This window comes from Sorex araneus, chromosome 9, assembly GCF_027595985.1.
Source record: "Sorex araneus isolate mSorAra2 chromosome 9, mSorAra2.pri, whole genome shotgun sequence".
Lineage (NCBI taxonomy): Eukaryota > Metazoa > Chordata > Mammalia > Eulipotyphla > Soricidae > Sorex > Sorex araneus.
The window spans coordinates 33,871,610-33,898,885 of record NC_073310.1 but is presented as its reverse complement, the minus strand read 5'-3'; the positions used below and the strand labels follow the sequence as shown (position 1 = coordinate 33,898,885).

Genomic DNA, 27,276 nt, shown 5'->3' with positions numbered 1-27,276 from the left:
TACCCATCCTAACCCCAAGGAAGGATTTTCTATCACCAGATTCCTTGTTAGTGGGGTGGAAGTGATTTCCAAGCCTTCAGTTTATAAGTGGAGCTATGAGTAACTGACGGCAGAGGGCAGAAATTTAGGGGTAGAGTTTCTGAGTAACACCGCACCCCCATGATGTTCAGATTGCATTTTCAGTGATTTGTTTATTTTTTTGTACCATGTTTAAAGCGGATGAATGAGAAGATTCCATATGTCTGGTAAGGTTGCTAACACAAATGGTAATGGTTGAACTAGAATATTACAAAATGCACACTTTTATCCTATTTTTTTTTAATTTACCCAGCCCTGGGTATACACCCTGTCTTTTGGCAGCAACCCTTTCCTATCAATATGCCTTTTTTAAAAAATATATTGTTTTTCCTACATACTCTTTTCTCCTCAAAAATTGTTTCTTCCACATGACTTATATGTACATGAGGCAAAATCCTTCTGTGGCTTTTCTCTTAAAATGTGTAGTGCTCCCTCGAGTTCATTAGAACGGTCTAAACCAAATTGTGTGAAGGAAAATGGCAACATGTGCAAATCGATTGGTATAATACATCATATCATGAAAAGGAAAGATAAGGATCATTTGATCATATCAGTTGATGCTGAGAAAGCTTTTGAAAAAAAAAATCCAGCACTCATTAGTACTAAAAACCCTCAACAAAATAGAGGTAGAAGTAACTTCTTCAAGATAGTAGGAGCCCTTTGCAACAAACCCAAAGCCAGTTTTATACTCCGGTGAAAAACTAAAAGCCTTCTGAAGCTCTGAAACAGATGTAAGACAAAAATGCTCACTTTCTCCACTATTACTCAATTTAGAAGTCCTTGAAGTTAGGCAAGGAAAGTGAATCAAAGGGATCCAATTGGGGAAAGAAGTCATATTGTTATTATTTGCATATGACATGATAATATACATAGAGGATTCTAAAAACCTTTCAGAAACAGTAAACCAGTACATCAGAGCAGCCGACTCAAAGTCAGCATACTCTTGCATCCCTAAGACGACTCCATTCAGCATAGTGTCCTAAAATAACTAGTGTTTAGCAGTCAACTTAACAAAACAGGTGTAAGACTTTTAACCTGGAAAACTGTTAGCCACTGAAGAAATGACTTATATACTCACAGAATATGAAAGGACCTTAGGAAATGGAAAAATGTTCCATGTTTATAGATTGGAGAATCAACAACCATCCTATCTAAATTATGTAGATCAGGTCAACTACCACATTTTTGTATTTTTGCATCCTCAGTTTTTATGTTTAATTCCTTTTACTTTTTAATTTAAATCTTATATTTTAAGCTATTTAATCCCCTTTGAAGGAATTGAACATTTGGCAAGACTCAGTAGAAAAATTTCTTTAGAAACTAAAATAATCCCCTTTAAGGGCTAGAGCAATAGCACAGCAGGTAGGGCGTTTGCCTTGCATGCGGCCAACCCGGGTTTGACTCCCAGCATCCCATATGGTCCCTTGAGCACCGCCACGGTAATTTCTGAATGCAGAGCCAGGAGTAACCCCTGTGCATTGCCGGGTGTGACACCCAAAAAGCAAAAAACAAAAATGAAAAAAAAAAAACCAACAACACCCTAAAATAATCCCCTTTAAAAAAATTGTTTTCTTTTTAGTGGGCCCACATGTGTCTGTGCTCAGGACTTATTATTGGCTGTGTGCTCAGGGATCACTCCTGGTGGGGCTTAGAGGACCGTATGTGACACCAGGGATTTAACAGAGTTGGCCACATGCAAGGAAGTGCCTTACCTACTATACTATATTTATGACCCCTTAAATGAAAATTCTTTGACCAGAAATGTGGATCAGTGGTAGAGTGTATGCCTCAGATGCGTTTGGTTTGATCTCTGACACTGAAAAAAACCCTGCACTTCCTAGTGAGGCCCTGCAGGTGAATAATTCAGCTGGTCTAACACATCCTTGAGGTGTTTCAACAAGGCTCCAGTATCTGAATTATTGCTGTATTCTAAGCCTTGCATGCATGTTTTTCTCTAATCCTCTGGAAATATAGTGTTCTGGATAATGCTACAAAGAATTAAGTGATTGATAATTTATAGAGCTTTGAAGTTTAGTGTAACTTGTTCCAGTTTTAGAGCCAGTGAACTCATGAATCTAACCCTTAGGGAGTAAATTAACAGGTAAATAGACTCAGAACTCAGAATTTAATGAAATATTTTAAAGGAGATAGTTAATTTTTGTTTGTTTGTTTTGGTCACACCCGGCAATGCTCAGGGGTAACTCCTGGCTCTGCATTCAGGAATTACTCCTGGCGGTGCTTGGGGGACCAAATGGGATTCTGGGAATTGAACCGAGGTTGGCCGTGTGCAAGGCAAACGCCCTACCCGCTGTGCTATTGCTCCGGCCCGAGATAAATTCTTGATCTTCTACACTATAGCAAACTCCACGGAATAGAACTGTCTTGACAATTCCTGTGTTCCACAGAAGGTGGTTCTGCAGTAGAAAGAAGACTCAGGTCCAGCTGTCAGTGATTCAGGGATCTTTTGGGCAACTCAGTTGATGTCTTGTATCTTGACTTTCTCTGCTACAAAATAGAATACCTTCAACTTACAAGGCTGTTGATATGAGACCACTTGTTATCGAGGGACTGTGTTGCCAGACTTGGCATCTTCCTAAGTGTATACCATTTAATTCTTACTGCATCATCAAGGGTAATAGGATTCATTCTACTATGAGCTCTAGGGCAAGAATTTGAAATTGCCTAAAGCCTGAGTTCTTTTGCAGTAAATTACCTGCTTCCCAACTTTCTTATTTTTTTTAAAAAAATAACTTTTTATTAGTGAATCACTGTGAGGTACAGTTACAGACTTAGAAACTTTCGTGCTTGTGTTTCAGTCATACAGTGGTCAAGTACCCACCCCTCCACCAGTGCCCATTTTCCACCACCAATGGTCCCAGTATCCTTCCCACTATCCCTATTCCCTCCCCTCCACCCCATCCCACCTCTGTGGCAGGGCATTCCCTTTTGTTCTCTCTCTCCTTTAGGGTGTTGTGGTTTGCAGTAGAGGCATTAAGTGGCCATCATGTTCGGTGTGTAGTCTGCTTTCAGCCCGCATCTCCCATCCTGAGCAGGCCTTCCTAGCACCCTTTACTTAGTGGTCCCTTCTCTATCTGAGCTGCCTTTTCCCCCAGCATGCCAGGCCGGCTTCTAAGCTGTGGATTAATCCTCCTGGTACTTATCTTTACTATTTTTCCCCAACTTTCTTATCATGATTAAGAGAGATAAAAGTTGTGGGCCTGAAAAGTAGCACTGTCACCCCATTGTTCATTGATTTGGTTGAGCGGGCACCAGTAACATCTCCATCGTGAGACTTGTTGTTACTGTTTTTGGCATATCAAATACGCCACAGGTAGTTTGCCAGGCTCTGGCGTGCGGGCAGGATACTCTTGATAGCTTGCCGGGCTCTGCGAGAGGGACAGGAGAATTGAACCCGGGTCCGCTGCATGAAAGACAAACGTCCTACCCGCTGTGCTATCGCTCAAGCCCCTGAAAAGTAGCCTGAAAAGTAGCTGAAAAGGCCTGAAAAGTAGCTGCTGAAAATAAACATTAATGCTGAGGTTTTTCTTTTCCAAAGTTACATAAAAGATAAGGGTGTCTCCAGTACTGTCCAACTACTCTGAACCCGGCCCGGGGTGCAAATGGTCTGTATTTAGTTTTTTCTAACAACCTAATTAGCACATTGTTTGGCTTTCACTGTGGACTCTGAGCCAGTCACACCTGGATGCACTTCCTATTTGCTCTGTGGCTTTGACTTTATCTTTTTTTATTCTCAGTTTTCTTGTCTTTTTTTTTGGGGGGGGCGAGGGGCCTTTATGCGGGCTGTGCTCAGGACCTACTGCTGGCTGTTTGCTCAGGGATCATTCCTGGTGGGCTCGGAAGACCATATGCTGTGCAAGGCAAGTGCCAAATCTCTGTTTTCTCTCTCCAACCCAGTTTTCTTATCTTATAAATAGGAGCATGAAATATGCGTGCTGAATGCCAAAATAGCATACATATCGCTGTTCTATAGCGCTGAGTACTTAGGAGTTCTTAGAAAATGTCTGATCTGTGCATCTGGCATCACTGTCCTGTTACTTCCACATTGCCTCCCACCACCACCTTCCTCACACTCCCTGCATGGGTTTTCTGGTGGAAGAGTGCTTTTTTGGGGAGTGAGGGGGCACATCTGATCAGGGGACCATATGTGGCGCAGGGATTCAAACCATGGTTGACCTAATGCATGGCAAGGAAGCCCCTTAACCCTTATACTATCTCTTTGGCCCCTGGGAGAGTGCTTTTTAATGTCTCTCTTTGTACCCTCAGGATAAAAGCCCAGTAGTACCACTTAGTTTAAAACTGAAGTGCCATGTGGCTGGAGCAATAGCACAGCGGGTAGGGCGTTTGCCTTGCATGTCAATCCGGGTTCGATTCCCAGCTTCCCATGTGGTCCCCTGAGCACCACCAGGAGTAATTCCTGAGTGCGTGAACCAGGAGTAACCCCTGTGCATCGCCGGGTATGATCCAAAAAGCCAAAAAACAAAAAAACCCAAAACTGAAGTGTCAGCAGTGGTCTCAAGCACTCCTTTGTCTTTTGACCAGTTTTCTGGACAAAACAATAGAGGAGGAAAAAAGACACAGAAGCGACGGGCCCCTCAATAGCCCTGTCAGACAGAATCTCTCATTGCTGATCCCTGTCAGGACAGCAGGACCTTTTTAATGTTTTTGGTTTGGGGTCACACCTGGTGGTGTGCTGGGCTTACTGCGGGCTCTGGGCTCAGGAGACCATAGGGGTGCGAGGCAAGCACCCACCCTCTGGGCCGTCTCTCTGGCCTTGATAGAAGGAACCTTTCAAGCTCACATCTCCATTTTTCTGGATTTGGCGAGATGTGATTCTGGAGTAGTGCCTTAAAAAAGTAGCTCTCAGGCCACTGTGAGTTTCCTCAGCTGCTGTGGGTTGATTTAATAGTGTCAGGCAAAGTGTGGACCAATGCCATGTTACAATGTTACATAGGTTTGAGTTTCCAAGGTAGACGTGTCTGTATTAAAATCCATTATTCATGAAGGCAATTTAAAACATAGTGAGTTTCAGGCATAGAGACAACACCATTCTCCACTCAAATTTATGTTTATTTTAGTGCAGTTTGGTTCCAAGCTAATTCATATAGATACATGTTTTTGTATAGTTTTTCACTTCGTACATAAAATTTTGTCTCCTGGTTTTTTTTTCATTTATTACAAGCATTTTGCATGTGACTGTGTAAGTAATCTTCATAATTACAATTCTTAATGATCTTTTTAATGGCTGTAATATATTTTAAACAATCTCTTATCAGTGAATACTTTATATATTCTTTTCCTCTTGAAAACCATGCCAAAGGATTCATGAATAAAGTCTGTTCCTTATTTGAGGTTATTTCATTCAGATAAACGAACCCAAAAAAAATGAGATTCTCCAGCTTAAAGAGCTTTCTAGGCCCAAAGGCAGTGACTGGTTGCTTTCCAGAAGGAAGGTTTCAAGTTCTAAGTCGGAGCGGCACATCGGTAGCCTGTGTTACATCAACTTGACGGGGTGGCTGCAGAGGGCAGAGAGTGGTTGTGTAAGTAAAGCCGCCAGAGGGACAGCGTCAAGCAGCTCGTCAGGGGACTGGATTGTGTGTCCTCTCCCCGGGAGAGCTTAGAGAGGAGGGGCCCCTGTGGCCACAGCGCATGTCTTCCGCCATGTCCTCACGGAAAGTTCCTAGCCCGAAAGCTGCTCTCGCTGCTCTTGAGGGGAGGGTTCTTCACAGAATCTTGGTAGGTTTCACGTACATCGGGGAGACGGGTGGTGGTGGTTATGTTACCTGATCTCAGTAACCTAAGAAGAACTCGCAGCTCTTGGAAAAACTCTGTTTTGAAGCGGGTTGAAGTGAAACCTGGTCTCTGGGACTGTATCTTCCATCTTCCTCCTCTGTCTACTTATCTGTAAAATGGGCCAGTACTCTGACAACAGTGTTCTGAAGGCCAACTTCTTTGTGAAGGCTATATGATTCTTAAGTACCCTCTGAGAAAAAATAGATTTAGGATAACTCTTCTGGTATGTGGGGATAATATTTACACACAGGTAGCCATTGAACTCTGAATAATGAGACTATTAATAGAACTTACAAATTTTAAGTGAATAAAAATAAATGCTGAATCACTTCTCATTCTCTGTTGCTCATTTGTTAGACGTACCAGGAAATCTCTCCCCACACACTGCGGAGAGATGCTCGTGGATTTATCTTTCTTGGTTTCTGATGACAGGGATCTTTCAAGGTATGCCGGACACATGGTGTTTCTCATCCTCACATCACGTTCACTAGTTTTCAAAAGACTGAATTATGAGACATCATCCTCTTCTTATTTTTTTAAGTAGTTACAAAGTTGTTCGTGATTGAATTTCAGTCATAGCGTGTTTCAACACCCCTCCATTCATCAGTGTCATTTCCTGCCACCAGTGTCCCCAGTGCCGCCCCCCGCTGCCTCTATACTTCCATAGCAGACACTTTTCTTTTCTCTCTCTCTCCCCCCCTCTCTCTTCTTCCCCCCTCCTCCTCTCCATCTCTCTCCCCCTTCCTCCCCTTGCTTTCCTTTAAGGCACTGTGGATTGCAGTACTGTTATTGGAAGGATATCATGTATATCACTTTACTTCCTTTTAGCACTCAGTTCTTGTCCAGAGTGATCATTTCCAACTATCATTGTCATAGTGTTCCCTTCTCTGTCCAAACTGAACTCCCCACAACTTGTGGCAAGCTCCCAACCATGGTCTTCCTGGCCCTCATTTCTACTGTCTGGGAATTATTTTCCTACTCTCTCATAAATGAGTGCAGTCATTCTATGTCTGTCCCTCTCCCTCTGACTCATGTCACTCAGTATGCAACTCTCCATGTCTATCCATATATGAGTAAGTTTCATGACTTCATTTTTTCCTAATGGCTGCATAATATTCCACTATCCTCTTAAAAAAAATTAAAAGAAATAGGGTGGGCAGTGCTCAGAGGTCTCAGAACCACTCCTGTCAGCACTGGTCCAACCTGATTGGATGATTCAGTGCAGGGTGCTGCTCCTGCCCTGTGGTGCTGGGGATAGAATCAAGCTCCTATTCATGCAGAGTGTTTACCCCGAACCCCTGTGCCCAGCTCCGGGCTGCATCATCATACCCTCTCCGTGATACATTTCTAAGTGCCTCTTCCTTGCCTTCAGCTTGCAGGGCTGTGGCTGAGACTGACAACCTCCTGGGCCCTGCCCACCCCGCTTCTCTCCAGATAGCTTTGGAAAAGCATTGTCCTCTCCCCTAACTCTCCTGCTTACTCTTTCTTGCTATCTAGATTTCTTTGATCCTCATGTTCCCCCAGATAGAAGTAAATTAAAGCTAAATTGTACCTGAAATCACACGTTGAGGAGATGGGGTCATTTGCTGTCAGGGAACTCCAGAGTGATGAGTGGGAATGAAGGAAGGGGAGGCGGTGTAATTACACATTTCCGTTTAGTTTCTAAGTCTGGACGTGCTTTTCTCTTTACAAAACTTGCAGATTCTATGACTATGGCAGATCTCCACCCTGATCTTCCCCTTGGTTAGTCTCATTGAGGTGGTCCTAGAGCTGAGGTCCCAAATATTGATGTGGACCTCAGGCCCCTTGTGAGAGAATAAATTCAGCCAGTGTTGCATGACGTTGCGCCACCTGCTGTCACCAGGGTAGTATTACAGTGCAGTTTTAGGAGAAATGCTAAACTCTCAAGCCCTAGTGCAATTTGAAAGCGGCCTTTCCCCAGCATTGGCATTGATGTCTGGGTAGTGCTTGGCATGGATAAATACTTCTGCTGATGAGGCACGAAAGATGGTGTGGCATGGGTTGGGGAAGAAGTGGCGGGGAGGTCATGGTGTTGCAAGGCTCACTCACCTGTCTCTCGCCATGCTGACTCCCGGTTTAACCTCTTTTCTACTTAACCTCATTCCTTCCTAACCTCTTCCCTTTCCTTCATTTGTTGAGGATCATTTAAACTTTGAAGTACAGTTGATTAAAGTATTGATTGCGGGGGGGGGGGTGCTCACAGGGGTGCTCAGGGGCCCCTCCCAGTGATCCTTAGCTCAGCCGTGTGGTAATAAGATCCATGCTGTTATGGGGGCTGTTAGTGCAACGTGTTGCTGTATTGGGGTTGGGAGAGCATATGGTATGAGGGGCTGAAGTTGACGCCTTGTACATTCAAGGCACGAGCTGCATTCTGTTTCTAATAGACTTTCACATAAGTTTCAGGGCAATACATTTTTCTTACTATGTGAAAAATACCCTTTGAAGTCATTGTCATCATCATCATCCTGTTGATCGTCAAATTTCTTGAGCGGCCCCAGTAACGTCTCCATCCTAGCCCTGAGATTTTAGAAGCCTCTCTTTACTTGTCCTTCCCAAGGATGCCGCATTGGAGGCTCTTTCAGGGGAATGAGACCCATCATTGTTAGTGGTTTTGGCATATGAATACACCATGGGGAGTTTGTGAGGCTCTCCCATGTGGGCAGGAAACTCTCCGTAGCTTGCCAGGTTCTCTCAGAGGGAGAAATAGGCTATAAGATGTCGAATGGCCACAAAGTAGCCGTGTGCTTCCAGGAGCTTGTTTGTTTTTTTTTTTAATTTTTTATTCTTTTATAGAATCACCATGTGGAAAGTTACAAAGCTTTCAGGTTTAAGCCTCAGTTATACAATGCAGGAGCTTGGTTTTAAGTCTCTGGATGCTGGCCGTTGATGGGATTACGCGGCGGCTGGGGACAGTCCCTGGGTGTGACTGCCTAGCTACTGGAAAATGGGAAATCTGGGCGGAAGAGGCCCAGTCCCGATCCGAGCAAGCTTGGAGGTCTCAGCCCTAGGTCCCACATACCTGGGTTCCTCTGCTGGTACCTTCATGCTTGAGGCTCATCCGAACGTGTGGAGAGGGGCCTTGAACATGGCTGTGGCTAGGCTCCGGAGGTCTTCAGCCACGGGAGCTCTGCTTGGGGTGGGAAGGAAAGCTGGAGCCCACCCAATCTGAGGGGCCCCAGGGAAGACAGCCCAGCCAGGTGCACTGGAAAGAGACTCCCTTTAAAGTCAGTTGTTGCAATTCATTATTCTCTAAAGCCTGAGAGCCAGTTTCAGCAATGTTGAGAAGCCCAGATCTCAGTAAAGGGAGCAGCGCTGGAGAAGAAACTTCATCCGAGGCCTCCTATCAGGACCCATGTCTTGTCATAGAAAAAGGTGGATTCAGAGAACTGAAGTATGAATATATCGTCATAACTGTCAGGTGCTCCACTCACTGTGTTGTGTCATTCAACCCTCTGTACTGAAGGGCCCACTGCCCTTGCTGTGTGCAGTGTTTACAACCTGGTCCAAGAGCTGTCTTGCTTCATAAATTCTGACTTAGACACAAGAATATGGGAAGGCAGCAGTTAACGGCCTTGTGCGCCCTACTCTTTCTGGGTCACCTTGCTTTGGCCATCTCGTGTGAATATGGAGAGTTAGTATAGATTGATTGCTCTTGAAATTGTGGTATGAAATAGATTGCTCCAGGGAGGTGTGCCTTATTGTAAAATTATATTTAAAGTAAGCATTTGTCAAGAGATTGGTACTTAAGTTCCTTGGGAAAGTACTTAAAATTGTTATAAAATCAAGTGGGAAGGCAACTTCTTCCCTAGATCACAGACCTAGAAGCAGACTTGCTCCACCTAAAGTCCAGTCTCTGTGCACCCCCCACCCCAATCAGGCAGGTCTCCCTTTCCTCACCTATCTGTGGTTTGCATTGTGTTCCTGATACCATGCATATCACTTTACTACCTTCCAGCACCCAGTCCTCATCCACTTCCCCCTTTTTTTTTTAGCGCCACCCCGGGACTTTGGGATGGCCACTCCCAAAGCGCCACCCACTCACAGTCTTTCAGCCTCTAGTGCCTCCATCTTTCAGTTCCATCAACTTATCCCATAGAAAAGTCATCGTGAGGTAATTGGGATGGTAAGAAAGCATAAAACCTTAAATTGCAGCCACAGAAGAGGCAAGGCCAAGACAACATTTAAAAGTGGTTCCATAATCCACATTGGGATTCCAAATTGCAAACCAGAAACAGCAAAAAATAACTGGGAAAAAAATACCAGGAGCTGAAGATAGCAACACTTAGCTTAATCCATCAGAGAAATCTCATAGGATGATCTAAGGGTCATCCTCAGAGCTTAACAGATGCAGTGGGTCTGCTGTGGGTCCCAGCAAACAAAATGAGTAAAGGTAAATAACCCAAAAGGCTCTACCAGTACCAAGTAGCTCTATAATTTCTCAGATAATGAAGATCTTCAGTATGCTCAAATCACTGATGCTACAGGGGCTGTTAAAATAGTACAGTAGAATAGGCACTTTGCTTGCATGCAGCTAACCTGAGTTCTATCCCTGGTGTCCTGTATGGTACCCTGAGCCTGCCAAGAGTGATCCCTGAACACAGAGCCAAGAGTAAGTCCTGAGCACTGCCAGGTGTTGCCCCAAAACTTTTTTTTTAATTTTGTCTTAAAAAATGATGCTACAGATACAAAAAAAAGTATGAGCAGAAATGAGAAAACTATAATCAGAAGTTACCAAACTGAGAAGTATGGTAGGTGAAATTTTAAAAAATAATAAATGTAACAATTCATCAGCAAAGAAAAACAACTAAAGAAAAAAATGGGTGAGCTCCTTCCAAGATGAGATGCAGAAAACCTCTAGCAAACAGCAGAAGATGAAAAAAAAAATGAACAATACACCAGAGAATCGTGAGATGACTTCAAGGGGAAAAATATAATCATTGGAGTATTTGAGAAACAAGATGATGACATAGAAGAACACCTAGTAAATGGGAATCCTAACTGAGAATTTCTCTGAGTTGAGGAATGCATGCATCCAAATTCAAGAAGCTTGAAGGGTCCCAGCCAAAATAGACACAAATAAGAAAACTTGAAGACACATAATCAGCCTGTGAAGCTTTTCAACACCCAAAGGAAATCCTCACTTCCTTTTGAGCCCTTGAGTTATATTTTCAAGGAGTGGAATTTCTGGCTCAAAAAGAAGCTCAATTTCTAGTTTTTTGAGGAATATTCATACTGTCTCCCCCAAAGTCTGGACCAGTTGATATTCCAGCCAGCAATGAAGGCCCCTTCCCCCCACATCCTTGCCAACAATGTTGTTGTTATTCTTTTTGATGAGTGCCACTGTCTCTGGTGTGAGGAGATGTCTGACTGTTGTTTTGATTTTCATTTCTCTGATTATTTGTTATATAAAGTATTTTTTTCATATGTGTTTTGGTCATTTGGCACTTCTTTGTGGAAGTTTCTGTTGATCTTCTCTCCCTATTTTTGATAGGGTTGGATTTTTTTTTTTTTTTTGTAGAATTCTATGAGTGATTTATATATCCTGGGTAAAAACCCTGTATCAGATGAGTGGTGGGCAGATAGTTTCTCCCAATGTGTGGGCTGCCTTTGTATTCTGGTAATCATTTCCTTTGACATGCAGTAGACTCTTAATGCATACAAGACATGCAGTAGACCTGTATCACCTGTTGTCCCATTGCTCATCGATTTGCTCTAGCGGGCACCAGTAACGTCTCCATTCGTCCCTGTCATGTGCTAGTGTAGCCCAATGGCGTCTGCTTGCTTCAGGAACACGAAGAGCATCACATCGTTCATTCATGGTCTTGACGAGGAAGTTTGACCATCTCGTAGGTGGGCAGCCAGGTGTTCTTTTGACGTCCCGTGGAATCCAGTCAGTAACGGCTCTAGTTCAGCGGTCATCTCCAAATCACATTACATGTCCAGCCCATCGAATTTTTGACGCCTTGGCAAAGGAGGCAGCGTCCCTGAGGTCAGAACTCAGTATTCCTTCTCTCACTTGAGTGAAACATGATACTCAAAGCATGGCTCTTCCAATTCCTCTTTGGGAGACCCGAATCGCGTTCTCAACCTGTTTTCGTAGGGCCCAGGTATCTGAGGCATATGTTAGTGCAGGAAGAACAGTGGAGTCGAAATGATGTGTCCAGAGCCAGAGGTTCTTCGTCCTCTTAACAACTTCACAGTTGTTAAGTTGTTAAAACTGTTTACTTAACAAGTAGTCTTGCTAAGACTTTTAATGTATTCCCATTTATTTATGTGCATGGGCAGTGGCATTTCATTCCTTTAAGATGCCTCTAGCTTCAATATTATGGAAAGTTCTGCCATATTTTCCTCTATGTATCAAAATAGCAGTACTCCCCAAGTTTATACAGATTTCAATGAGATCCCTGTAAGGATACCCATGAAATTCTTCAAAGAAATGGATCAAACATTCCTGAAGTTCATATGAAACAACAACCCCCCATGAATAGCTAAAGCAATTCTTGGGGAAAAAGAAGATGGGGAAAAAAGAAGATAGAAAGTATCACCTCCCCCAACCTCAAACTGTACTACAAAGCAGTAATAATTAAAACAGTATGGTATTGGAATGAGGACAGATCCACAGACCTAGAGTTGAGTATCCTGACATACACCCTCAAATATACGACCATCTAATCTTTGATAAGGGATCAAGAAATATAAGGTCAAGCAAGGAAAGCCTCTAACAAATGGTGCTGGCAAAACTGGACAGCTACATGCAAAAAAAAAAAAATGGCCCATGGGCACATTCTTATTTTCTTATTTAAAGGCCACCATATTAAAATTATCTTTACCAGTTTGTTAATGGATCACATAACCTCTTTCAGAAGTTATATATTGGCCATTTCTTTATCCTCTTGTAAGAAGACCTAGGGATTATTGTCCTGTACTGCTCTCATGGGGCAGCTGCTCTGGAGAAAGACGAACGATGAATAGTGCTTGTAGTTTCTCTGTGGATCACTTTGTAGTAAGAGTGCTCACTTATGGTCTTTATTGGGAAACCTATAATGTTTATCCTTTTTTGTTTGTTTTGTTTCTGGTCCACATGGTGATGTGTTTCTGGCAATGCTCAGGGCTTACTGCTGGCTCTGCACTTAGTCACTTCTGATACTTGGAGGAACCATATGGAACGTTCGGAATCAAACAGGGTCGACTGCATGCAAGACAAGTGCCTTACCTGCTGTACTATCACTCCTGCCCCTGGTGATGTTTACTCTTAGGCATGTTCTTAAAATTTTCCTTCCAAGTATATAATTTAGTTAGATTTTAGTGTCTTAGCAGTATGGTGGTAAGAAATGAGCTCTGGAAACAGAATTTTTACCTTACCTGGCAACCTAGGATCTTCTCCTCCTCCCTTAAATATTGCGGTATGAATTGGTGTTGGCTGTGGTGACTGCTTAACACTCAGTAAGCAACAGTGAAATGTCAGACAATTGAAGAAACAGGAATCAGATAGTGATTCAGATGGTATTCTTAGTAGCCTAATCTGCCTCTGAACATATGGTCCACTCAGCTGAAGTAATTTAACTGTAATAAAATGTATTTCAGTAAGGGGAAATTTTTAAAGAAAATTAGTTTTTTTTTTCCTAGTGATATTTCTATCTCAGCAAATGTTACTGATTTAAATTTTATTATTTATTTATTTGCTTTTTGTGTCATGGCAGCAATGCTCAGGGATTACTGAGCTCTGCACTCAGGAAATACTCCTGGTGGTGCTCCGGGAACCATCTGGAATGCTGGGGATCAAACCCGGATCAGCTGTGTGCAAAGCTAACTGTGCCTGCTGTATTTTCACTCCTACATATTTCACTCCTCATATTTAAGTTTTATGAAGGTATTCTCTGATGATCAAGCAGTATGTTTATTATTTAGATTTCTTCATGTAAACTTGTTAATTTTAGTAATCCCACTATTCAAACATGTCAGTATATAAGTCGTACTTAAATGAAGCTGTTGACCAATGAGAGATGAAATAGTATTTTTATTTTCAGTCTTGCCCCTTTTGTAACTAACTCTTGAATTCTCATATCCTCATAGGCCTCCTCATGTGAATAACTGCGGAGAGCAGAATTCCACCTTTGGAATATTCTAGCTGCATCTCTTCTATATCAACTCTTATAGCACCAATAAAAGGAGTGGCTTTAGATTATGTTCACCAATTGGTGAACTACCAGTTTTTCATAGTTTTTTTTAATTTATTTTTTTCTTAGAGCACCATGGTTTACAAAGTTATTCATAATTGAGTTTTATTTACATTTATTTTTTATGAAATCACTGAGATACAAAGTTATTTATGATTGAATTTTGGTCATACAATGTTCTAACACCCATCCCTTCACCAGTGTACATTTTCCACTACCGGTGTCCCCAGTTTCTCTCCTGCCATGTATCTCCAGTCTGCCTCTATGATCTGCCTCAGACTCTCTTTCTCTCTCTCTCTCTCTATTCCCCCCTTTCTTCCCTCCCTTCCTTCCTGTCCTCCTTCCCTCCCACCCTCCTTCTCTCCTTCTCTCTTTTTCCACTTTGACCATTATGATTCACAGCAAAGCTACTGAAGGATTATCATGTATATCCCTTTACCTGCTTTCGGCTCTCAGTCCTTGTCCAGAGTGATCATTTCCAACTATCAGTCATTGTTTTAGTGGTCTCTTCTCCATCATAACTGCCCTCTCCCCACCACTTGTGGCAAGCTTCCAATCGTGGGCCAGTCCTCCTGGCTCTTGTTTCTACTATCCTTGGCTAATCATTGTTGAGTTTTACACATACAGTATTGCAGCACTGATCCCACCACCAGTGTCAACAAGATATGTCAGAAGGGGGATTCTAACCCACCCCTCCATTCGGAGACCAGAATCCGCAGAGTGCAGAAGCAGAGCTTTGGTCAAGTCCCGTAGACCACTCAGACATCCTACACCTGGTAGTCTTAAAAAAAAAAAAAAAAGTGGTCTAGGGGTCAGAGAGATAGTACAACAGGTAAGCCACTTGCCTTGACAGGGCTGGCTTAGGTTTGATTCCAGGCACTCCATATGTCCCTGAACCCACCAGGAGTGACCCCTGTGCATAGAGCCAGTAGTAGGCCCAGAGAACAGCCAGGTGGGGCCCTAAAATCAAAAAAGAGAATAAAACATGGAGTCGCATTCCTCTCCCCTTGAGTATTGGTCAGATCATGACTTGCTTCCACTGTTCAACATTAGAAATCATTTGATATTATTAGTTCGACAATGTGTGATTTCCCAGGTGAGATCATAAAAGGAGTTCTGGCGTTCTCTGTCTGTCTCTTTCTTTGCCTCACCCTTGGATCATTAATAATGGGATGTGGGGAAGGTAGTTGCCATGATATAATGACACTCAAGGGACTCTCTGGATGAGTCTGTGGTGAGGTATGGTGTGGTGTGGTGTGGTGAGACTGGTGAGATACGGTGTGGTGTGGTGGTTACCTCTAGCTCATAGGCGTGTGGCTGAACAGTCACATGGAAGCCCCTTAACTCAGTTAAACCTTCAGATGTGGCTGATATCCTGACTGTATCCTCATGGGAGACTGTGGGCCAGAACTTTGCAGAGTTTCAGTCGTCAGGTGCTGTGTGAGGACAGCAATTGATAACACAGTAAATCACTTAGCCCTCTTGGATCTTGTCTCATCTGGGAAATGAAAGATTAGAGAAAATAGTACCTTAACAGGAAGATGGAAATTGATTTGTACTTAAAAGGGACTGATTTAAAGCCAGTGGTACTTTGTCTGCTGCTCTCACCGTGACATTTCCACCTCCCTATCTCTGACACTCTTCATAGCTGCTAAGATTTTTATTTGGGCCAAAGCCAACCCCTCTTTATTTATTCTTACTTTGAAATACAGGCAGATCATATTGGGCACATTCTTTAAATAACTAGACCTACATACACACTTGAAAATGCCATCACCATTCAGTAAACCAAGCTATTGCATTTCCTGTTCCTGGAAATAATGCCATTTTATTAAGAATCATGTTTTCTCTTCTTGGAAATAAAAGTTGGGCTGCTGTTGCTCTCTAATTATGACAGATAAACATCACTGAGTGATTCCTATGTTCCATCCAATCTTACTTGTGGCCTGATTTGCTCCATTTGTGGGTCTAGTAGAAGACTTTGTCTTTTATGTTCATTTCTAAGAACAAAATGGGCAAGGAGCTTTTAGAACCAATCAAATGCAGACATGTGCTAATAATAACTAGCAACTTAGATATCTTAAACAGAAGAACAGGACTTGGATTATTTGCTTTAATTATTGTTTAACAAGGAAGATAAAATTTCAATGTCATAGTACAACCTGAAGCTCTTTCGTGTGTGTGTGTGTGTGTGTGTGTGTGTGTGTGTGTGACCAAAGACTGTGGACAAAATGGCAAAGTTGATGTTCATTGATGTAGTTAGCAGAGGATCCTAGACTCTCTTCTGTGTCTTTTCATTTCCTTGGTTTCATTTGGTTCTCTCTTTCCAGAATCCCCACCCTTTTCCCCCTCATCATTTCTCCGTGCAAGGTTAATCCTTGCCTCCCTCAGATCTCTTTCAATAGTCACTTCACTTGCATAGTTCTGGTAGCTGTCCTGGTGCTGCTGCTGGTGGCCTTGCCCTTGTACCATGGAGCACTCGTGCTATGCTTTCACTCCCTCGTGTTTTCTATGCTTGGGGTGGACACTCACTTAGGGCAAATGCCTGAGTCCCCAGGCTCTACTTTCTTAATGGTGTGTGTTAGGTGAAAGGAAAAGTATGGAAAATGACAAGTACTTGTCTGGAAGGGTGAACTGGTGAGCTGTTGAGGTGGTAGACTTTACTCAGAAATCATCAAGAATTTATAATGATCAAACATGTTTGCAGATTAAGAGCTAATGTGTTTTACTTGTAATGTTGACCATTTAATTTGGGTAGGGAAACTTGACCATCTATTGCAGAATAGAAATACTGAAACCACGAGTTTAAAACTAAATTCCCTGGGGATCAAATCAAACCACATTCTGTACTTTATGTTATTTAAACGTACAGTGTCTCAGCCCTCTGACCTGTGAAATGGGGATAGTAATGGCACCGTTGGTGTAGGATGGGACTTGGCATCCAATAGATGGCTCTATGAGTGATTCTGATTGAAACGATGACTCTTTTTCTTCTTCCTCCTCATCTCTCATCTTCTCTTTTCTTTCTTCTTCCTCTTTTTTTACCCACTGCCTCTTTTTTTTTTTTTTAGTTGAAATCACTCAGACTGCATCCTCTCCCTCAACTCTTCCAAGGGAAGAGAAGAACGTTCATCAGTGATAAAAGGCAATAAAAGGCAGTTGCAGAAGCAACACCTAGAACCACCTTCACCCTCAGGAGAGATGCTCTGGCTCCTCCTTGTGGTTTCAGGTGCTCTGCACAATCAGGGAAACTTCTCTGGTAACAAACTATAGAAATGATCCCTGAAGGTATCATCTACTGCCTGTTTTTTTCTTCTTCCTCCTCCTCATTTTACTTTAGGAAGTGTAGTTAGCAAAGTAACCTGTATTGTTTGACTTGGGAGGCCAGAGCACTGTGGTCCTTTGTGAATGACAGCCTAAAAATGTATTCTCAGGACTTCGTAGAAATGATCTGACTCTTGTAACTTAAGTTTTGTCATCTCCTTCCTGAATTTATGAAGGGGTATTGGGAAGCCTGGACAAAATGCTTAACCAGTCTTGGTGGGGAGAAATAAACATTTATTTTCTGAGAAAATGTTGACTGAATATCCATTTGGTGCGCACTACAGTATAAGCCTACAGCTTCACCAGCAGTGTTCAGTTTTGATTTTATTTGAGTAGAAGGTTAACTGGCTTGCTCCAATTGTCCATTAGCTGACACTTGGAGCAGGCCAAATTCCTGTGGGATAAAAATTAATAGACATAATGGACTAGTCAAAGGAAGATACCAAAAAAGACGAATTCTGTAATTAAAAGTCTACAGAGAATTGGGGCCAGACAGCGAGTTAGGCACTTGCCTTACATATATTCCAACTGGGTATAACTCCTGGCACCTCTGGTGTCCCTGTGCACCAACAGAAGTGAACCTGGAGCTCAGAGTCAGAAGAAAGCCCTAAGCAGAGACAGGTATTCTCCCCCCTCCCCAAAAAAGAAAATCATAGCATGTAACTCTGGTGACTTCATTACTGGTGGGATTTAGTATTCAGACATTTCCCTATATCATAGGAATGCTTAGTAGCTTAGATTCTTTCCCACAATTTTCCAAGATCACCATGAAATCGTTGCCAAATAATAAATTGAAAAAGATATGTATTTTAACCAAATCATATTATGAGCAAAATTAAATCTTTCAAAAATTTATTTATAGCCAACCCCTCCCCCCCACGGAAAACCTACTTTGATCATTCTGGCTATGCTACATCACTGTCAAAGCAACTAAAGGAAAAGAGGGTGGAATTTGAGTACTTACTGTACTTTTGGCATAGAACTGCAGCATATTGGCAAAACAAGTTGCATTTGGGAAAATATCTGTGACTTAGGGCAGCCCCTGAGGATTCCTTTCTTGGCAGGGTCTTACGTTTCAGAGAGCCAGCATATCTCCAGTGGTCAGCTTTTGTACAGCATGCAGCCCAGATGGGCGTGAAGGAGGGCTAACTGGACAGATCTGCACAGACCTGGTGGGACTCTGTTGAGGGAAGCCAATCATCCCAGTAGCATCTGCTCTGAAAAATGAACAGTGGATAATGCCTGACTCTGAGAAGTTTGCATGGGATAATAACTAGCCATGAGATATTTCTGATTTGGATTATACCTTATTAATTTTTTAATTCACGGAAATAAGATTTCAGGTGTTGGAATGGCATAGATCTGTGGTCATCGAGTCGCTAGTTTGATTTAATGTTGGTAGATTCGGGTAAATTGTGAAGAGGAGATGAATACGTTCTCCCAGAGTTATACTTTATCCTGGTTTCACATTAAGCCTTTAATTTACAGCTCTGTTCTATTGACAGTCCTATTAGAGAAAGCCTTCAGAAGAGCTTAGCTGTCCTTTTCCCTTCTTCCACTGTTATTCAGTAGAATTAAATCATTTAACAACCTCCGAGGAGGGCTGAAAGGGGCCTTTAGGGAGAATCCAGTCTTAGGCTGTCTAGAGAGCTTCCCTGATTTTAATGGCTTTAATTTAACCACTATTGAAAGATTTTTATTTAGTTCGCTTTCCCTGTTTCTCTTTCCCAACCACGCAGATGCTGAAAGACCTTGGAGTCTACAGAGTATTTCCTTTCAATATATATGCAAATATATATACACATATATATATGTGTATATATATGTATATGTATATATATATATATATATATATATATAAAATGAAGAGAGAGTTGAAAAATCCTTCCCTGGAAAAGAGCAGTATGCCACACTTCTTCCTCCTTGCATCATTATCCCCCGAGATGTTCTAGGGTGGAGGTCTAGATTTCATAAGAATTCTCTCTCATGATCATGTCCTGAGGCCCCTGGATTCTAAGGCTAAATGATCTGAACGTATGAATGAAGAAGTTCTTGAAAAGCATTCAGCTCATGTGGTTTCTTTGTTTTCCCCTAGGAGGACTGGAATGAAATAGACCCGGTTAAAAAGAAAGATTTTCATCACAGCAATGGGGATGAGAAAGCACAAAGCATGGAGACCCTCCCTCCAGGTACTGTGGCAGCCGGAGGCTGGTGGCTGGTGGTCTGGGAGTCATCTTGCTCTCCGAATGAGCCGAATGTGGGTGGTACTTGGTGCGTTCTTAGTTACGGGGTAGAGAGAGGGTTGCTACAGACACAGCCCCAGAGCAATGCTTTGCTGCCTCTGCCTTCCTTCGTGGGTGGAAGATTTGTTAAAAGAAAAAAATGGATTTAAAAAATACAGGACCAGGGGGCTGGAGCGATAGCACAGTGGGTAGGGCATTTGCCTTGCACGCGGCTGAGCCAGGTTCGATTCCCAGCATCCCATATGGTCCCCTGAGCACCGCCAGGAGTAATTCCTGAGTGCAGAGCCAGGAGTAACCCCTGTGCATTGCCAGGTGTGACCCAAAAAGCACAAAAAAAAAAAAAAAAAAAGAAAGTACAGCAGGTAAGGTGTGGTGCAGGTGACTGACCTGGGGTTGATCCCCAGCACCACTTATGGTCCCCCAAACCTTGCAGGAGTGATCCCTAAGTCCAGAGCCAGGAGTAATCCTTGAACATCTCTGGGTGTGTCCCAAGGAAACTACAGCAGCAACAAAAATACAAATGATATGAACTACTTGTAAGAGTACTTTTAATGCTTTCTGGCTTAGCAAAATGGAGCACAAAGATGCCACAATGGAGGTTTCTCATTTTCTCACTGCCTCCATACATAACTTTTGTCCATTAATATCCCCATCAGAGTGGGATGTTGGTTATAAGTGATGAACCAACTTTGGCATATCACTATATGTATATAGTACATATATTACTATATATACCTGATGCAGAGCTCGCAGAAACAGCTGCTTTCATTGACCAGAAACAAGAGCCTTAATCGACTTGAAACAACCTGGAAAGTAAATCCATCCATCATGGGCTATCGTAGCATTCTTCCAAGAGAAATATCTGGCTTTATGCCAAGTAAAGGTAGGATAATACTACAGTTTATACGTATTTAGGAGTTTTCTCAGGAAAACAATGCATATTTATGAGGAGGAACAGGGGGCATGCCAGTTTCTACATATATTATCATGTACATGGTATATATGGAAATTGGCAGAGAAATGTTATCAGGAGTATGTTTCTTCATAGGGGTATATGGAAAAAGTTGACAAGGAAGGCAGTATTCTTCGCTGGCCAGTTATTTTCAGTCAGGGGGCTGGGGAAAGGTAAAAAGATATGTGTGATAAGTACTAATATGTACTTATCAGTACAAAGATGAGTTTTTGTTTTGGTCTGTTCTAAGCAAAAAGAATGCAAGGGTATAGCCACTCCCAGGAGAGTGTTGTCACATCCTCCCAACTCATGCCTTCAGCCAGTTTTTTATTTTTATTTATTTTTGTTGCATAATTTGGGGATTATACCTGGGAGAGTTCAGGGATCCCTTCTGGTGGTACGGGGGATTGAACCTTGACCTTTTGCATGGAAGACATGTGCTCCAACCCATTGAGCTATCTCTCTGGTCCTGTTTTTGTTTTGTCAATATCAATCCCAAAGAGTTTATCTCAGTTTTTCCAGTTAAGGGAAGCTTGTGATATAGTTTAGCCATAGAGTGCTTGTCTTGGGTACATAAAGCCCTGGATTCGAACCCTAGTACCCGCCATCCCCCTCAATCCACCATATCCCTACACACAAAATAAAGGAAAAACAAGGTTTCTGCAGGATTGCTGAATGATATTTTGTTGTCTGGATTTTACGATCACAATCACGAAATCCCGTTAATCATCGATTTCTCAAGCGGGCTCAGTAACCTCTCAATTCGTCCTTTCCCTGAGATCTTAGAAGTCTCTCTCCACTCAGCCCTCCCAATGATGTCACACTGGAGGCTCTTTCAGGGTCAGGGGAATGAGATCCAGCTAGTTACTGGATTTAGCATATGAATACACCATGGGAAGCTTGCAAGGCTGTCCCCTGTGGGCAGGAAACTCTCAGAAGCTTGCTAGTTTCTCCCAGAGGGAGAAGTAGGCTACAAGATATCGCTTCTGGGAGCTGCTTTTAAGTCTCTGGATGTTGGCCGTTACACACACCTGGGTTCCTCTGCCCGTACCTTCATGCGTGAGGCCTGTCCGAACGTGTGGAGAGGGACCTCGAGCATGGCTGTGGCTAGGTTCCTGTGGTCTTCGGCCACCGGGACCTCTGCTCGGGGTGGGGAGGGAAGCTGGAGCCCATCCCCTCCGAGGGACCCTGGGGAAGACAGCCAGGCATGCGGGCAAGAGATTTTCTGCCTGGATTTAGCCCAGTTTATTTATTTTGTCTGCTCAGGACATCCACTTGCTTTATCTTTTGGCAATTTTAAACCTGTTTTATAAACATCTGTATGAGGTTTTCATGTATTATTTGTTTTCATTTGGGTGAAAACCAAGGGAATGCAGCTGTTTGGATGATATGGTAACAGGATGTATCACTGTCATCTCATTGTTTGTCAATTTACTTGAGCGGACACCAGTATCATCTTACACTAAACCCTGAGATTTTAGCAGCCTCTCCTTACTCATCTTTCCCAATGATTGGAGGCTCTTTCAGGGTCAGGGGAATGAGACCTATCGTTACTGTTTTTGGCATATCGAATACGCCAGGGGTAGCTTGCCAGGCTCTGCCCTGTGAGCGGAATATTCTTGGTAGCTTGCTGGGCTCTCTGAGAGGTATGTATATATCTATTACTAATATATCTATTATATATATATATACATATTACTATGTATATATTTGGGATATGACTATGCCACGGGGAGCTTGCCAGGCTCTCCTGAGCAGGCAATAGACTCTTGGTAGCTTGTCAGATTTTCCAAGAGGGAGAACAAAGCTATTAGATGTCGCACAGCTGCATTGCAGCCATGCACTCTGGGAGCTTGGTTTTATAGTCTATGGATGTTGGCTGTTGATGGGATTACATGGCACCAGAGGCAGTCTGGGTGTGATTGCCTAGTTACTGGAAAATAGGGAATCTGGGTGGAAGAGGCCCAGGCCCCATCCGAGCAGTCTTGGAGATCTCAGCCCGGGTCCCACACACTTGGGTTCCTCCGCCCACTCCCCCCATGCATGAGGCTCAGCCGAACGAGTGGAGAGCGGCCCCTGAGCATGGCTGTGGCTGGATTCCGGAGGTCCTCAACTGTCTAGTCTCTGCTCGGGGTGGAGAGGGAAACGCAACCCATCCCCTCGGAGGGGTCCTGGTGAAGACAGCCAGGCTCGGGGGCAAGAGACTGTGTCGTTCTCTTCTGGGAGCTTGGTTTTATAGTATGGTAAGGAAATATTTATTTTTATAAGAAATTGCCAAACTCTCTTCCCAACTTTACTATTTTATATTCCTACCGGCAGTGAATGAGAGGTCCATTTGCCCACTTCCTGGGCTGCATTTGGTGCTAGTGTTTGGGGTTTTGGCAATAATGTAGTGGGGTTTTTTTTTCGTTTTTTTTTTCTTTCTTTCTTTCTTTTTTAATAATGTAGTATTTCATTGGTAATTTATTGCTGTTTTAATTTATAACTCCCTAAAATAACATATTATCTCTGCATATGCTATTTGCCATCTGTTTTATCTTCTTTGCTTAGGTGTCTGTTCAGGCCTTCTGTCCATTTTGTCATTGGGCTGCTCGTTTTCTTCTCTTAGAGTTTTAAGTATTCTTTGTATGTTTTGCGTAATAGTGCTTTATAAGATACGACGTTCTCTCTGTCTGACATTTCTTCTTCTCTTGATAAGTGTCTTCCCCAGAGCAGAGGAATTTAATGACTTCTGACTTATCAGCCCTCTCGGAGAGCCTGGCAAGCTACCGAGAGTATCCCGCCCACACGACAGAGCCTGGCAAGCTACCCGTGGTGTATTGGATATGCCAAAAACAGTAACAGTAAGTCTCAGAATGAGAGCCGTTACTGGTGCCCACTCTAACAAATCGATGAGCAACGGGATGACAGTGACAGTGACTTATCAGAAATCATTATTCTGACTTTTTATCATGGCTTTGACGATACTGTACATAAGGTCACCTAGAATTTTTTGTGTTAATTTCTAAGTTTGATATTTATAATTAGGTCACTGATTCATTTTTAATTTATTTATGAGACTGTAAGATCTTTAGATTTTACTTTTCATAGGTATCTACTTGTGCCAGTACCATTTTCTGAAAAGATAACCTTTGCTCCATAGAATTTTCACTTTTTCCAGAGATCAATTGACTATTTATTATAGATATTCTATTCCAGATATAGTTGTGTATTCATTCCTCCAGTACTGCAGTCTTGATTACTTTAACTTTATATTAAATATTCAAGTTGGATCTTTCAGTCCTCCAACTTGGTTCATCTTCTAAGTGTTGAAGCTTAGATGTGTTGAAGTGTGTGCTTCAGTTCAAGTTGGTAAGAACTTGATGTCTTGACAATGTGTCTTCCTATCTACGAACATCAAAAATGTTTTCATTTTTCTTCTTTTGCTTAGTTTTTTAGTTTTGCTTATACAAATTTTGTGCCAGTTTCTTAGATTTATGCTAAAGTCTTTTATTTTGGAAAGTGCTAATGCAAATGATGTTTTTTAGTTCTCAGTTTGTTCACTATTTGTGGGAATGCAATTGAATTCTATAAATTCAATCTTCTAAAAAAATTGGAAAACTTGTAACCTCAAGTATTGATTAGTTTGAGAAGTTTTTGTTGATTTTCTCAGACTTTTTTCTTTTTCTTTTTTTAAATCATTTTTTATCGAGGTACTTGCATTTACAATGGCATTAATTAGAGTTTTCATACATGTGTCTTCCCAACACCACAGTCATCATCAGAGAGCCTCCTTCCCTCTACCAGTTTCCCAGGGAAAGACCCCTCCCACCTGCACCCTCTCAAGTTCAGTTCTACGGACAGAATCTTTAGTTCTTTTGACTTTGACCATTTTCTGTTTCCTTACTATGTTTCTTTTTTATTTCACACACAGGAAAGAGCTTTTTCTTTTTTTTTTTTTAATTGTGAAGGTGATGATACCCACATACATACAGATCAATTAAGCTAATCTCCTGAAGCTCCATAAAATTGTAAATCAAGGATAATTCAATAAATTAATTTTCAAGAACTGTTATTTCTTTACATTTATGTAAATGTTTAATAATACTGTACATCTTTGTGAATACATTTTAAAATTTACATGAAATAGATAGATCCTACATATGTAAGATTTACTAAGAGCGAAGAGAATTTAAATAATTCTGTGGGGAGAATCTGAATAAGCAGAAGAAAGAGAAAATTAGCTTTATGTTATAAAATATTATAATAGTTTATATGTCTGCATTAATAAAAGATTGCAATCAAAATATCTGGGTGTTAAAAAAACTTGATAATATATAGAATATTCAATGAAACATGAATTATTAAAAAGTATAAAATTCCTTTGCAAGCTGGGAATTTTAGCAAGCAAGGTCTAATAGAGATCAACCTTAAACACCATGAGTGACTGCCATACTCAGTGCCAACCACTGGGAAGTTTGTCTTTCCTTTTAAAGAAGCTCCTTTAATTCCTCATAATTCTTGGTGAGGTGTTTATCCTGTTTCATATGTTTACTTATTAAACAACCATGGTTTACAGAGTTATTCTATTCATGGTTAGATCTTAGACATCCAATGTTCCAGCACTGATCTTGTCAGCAGTGTCAGTTTCAATTGAGTTTTTGTCCTGTGTTTCTTCCTTTTCTAACTCTTAGACTTTCATTTGACAAATCTCTTTGTGTTTTCCTTCATATGTAAGTTACTTTTTTCATCTTGCTGCGTTCAGTATTCTGTTTCTTTTAGAAATTTTGTCATTTTGAGTACAATATGCCTTGAAGCTTTCCTATTTTAGTCTATTTTCTGTGGGACTCTTGGGACCTCTTGGATTTGGGTGCCTGTATTTCTCAACTCTGAAAAATCTATCTGTGATTTCTTTAACTCTTGGTTCTTTATCAAAGTAGCCTTCATGTTCCTCAGGGACTTTGATGATTCTTCTAATGCTGTTCTTGAATTCATTCCATAGTTCTCGGCTATGCTCCTCATTTCTCTTTAGACTTTTTTCTGTCTTTTGTTGTTTCCTAGAGGTTTCCTCCATCTCACCTTATAGGACCTAGATCTTTTACTCAACTACTATTATTCTGCTGCTCAGAACTTCTGTAGTATATATATCACCTACCATACTCTTTGTTTCTGTCATTTCTTGTGTAGTTTTCTCATTTTATCTCTCATATTATCTTGTGCTCTGCTTACTACCTGTGTTATTATTTCTTTGAACCCATTGGACATCCCACAGTGATGTCATGAAAGCCGTTTTCTGAGAATTTATAGGGCTGACTGAGCTTTCTGTGTTACTGTTTTTGCTCATTGACCTTTGTGGGCTTCTATGCATCGTTCCCACTCCTGTGGGTCTTACTTGACTTATGATGAAGTAATATCCCAGCAAACTCATCATAAAATGGAAACTTGTAAGTTGAAAATTCAAATAATATACTTGCACAATGTCATAGCTAATTCACTTTTCATCCTTTAAAATGCTTGAGGTTGATGATTGTTTGAGTTCTAATGCACAAGATAAGGCTATTTTTGGCTTACTACCTTCAGACCGGACCGTTATCTTGAATTATATCTCAAGAACAATTGCCTTCCTCTTCTCATCAGATGCAGAAAACTGATGGGCATTTTATAGATGTAAAAGAATGTGGGAGGGAAATCCAGGGGTGAGAGAGATAGTACAGCAGGTAAGGGAGCTTTCCTTGCATGTAGCCAACCTGGATTCAATCCCCAGTATTCCATATTGTCCCGAGTACCAGTAGGAGTAATTTCTGAGTGATATGATAACCTTTCAGTAACAGTATTGCAAACCACAGTGCCTACAAGGAGTGAAAGGAGAGGAGAGAGGGAGGAAGGGGGGGGAGAGAGAGAGAGAGAGAGAGAGAGAGAGAGTTTGTGGTGTGAGACTGAGGTGGGGGGTTGTGGGAGGGGGAGAGAAAGAAGCAAAGTGTCTGTCATAGAGGCAGGCTGTGCGGGAAGGGGCAATTGGGGATATTGGATATTGATGGTGGGAAACATACACTGGTGGAGGGAGGGGTGTTGGAATATTGTATGACTGAAACACCTTGAAAAACAGCTTTGTACTTAGTAAGTGTGTGTCTCATGGTGATTCAGTTAAAAAAAAAACCAACAAAACATTCTGCATGGCAAGGGAAACATAGGCGAAAATTAAGATGCCCTATTGAATGGGAGAAAATATTTGCACAATGTATATATATTATCAGATAACGGGTTAATATCCAAGATATACAAAGTACTCACAAAAGTCCGTATAAATAAATCCAATAATTCCATAAAAATGGTAATGGAAATGAATAGACACTTCTTTGAAGAAAACAGATGGATAGCCTGTAGGCATATGAAGGAGTGTTCATTGTCACATATTACCAGAGAAATTCTATTCAGGGGACAATGAGAATGACATATATCAAACATCTGGAAACAGCTGATGTTGGCAGCATTGTGAGAAAGGAATCTTCATTCACTGTGCTTGAAAGTTTTGTTCCATCAATTTGGGTGCCATTTTTATCTTTGCTTTACAGTTTGTGATTTTTTGTTGTCATACTCTCAAGCTCAGAGATTCTTTCCTATTTTTTAGTCACTGCATTAATGAGTCTATTAAAGCCATTCTCCATTTCTGTTATGGTATCTGTGTGTGTGT

At 41.7% G+C, this 27,276-nt stretch overlaps 1 protein-coding gene and 1 non-coding gene across 2 annotated transcripts in view; one reads left to right on the top strand and one right to left on the bottom strand.

Annotated features, from left to right (window-relative positions):
• GALNT2 (polypeptide N-acetylgalactosaminyltransferase 2) overlaps positions 1–27,276 on the top strand; it is a 224,189-nt gene that overhangs the window by 103,969 nt on the left and 92,944 nt on the right. The window contains exon 2 of the mRNA XM_055146756.1: positions 19,507–19,600. Within this exon, the coding sequence (XP_055002731.1) occupies positions 19,507–19,600 (94 nt within the window). The remainder of the gene's footprint in view (positions 1–19,506; positions 19,601–27,276) is intronic.
• Positions 17,164–17,385, bottom strand: LOC129398947 (small nucleolar RNA U3). Its single transcript, XR_008626809.1, has one exon. It is a non-coding gene; the product is annotated as a small nucleolar RNA U3 (small nucleolar RNA).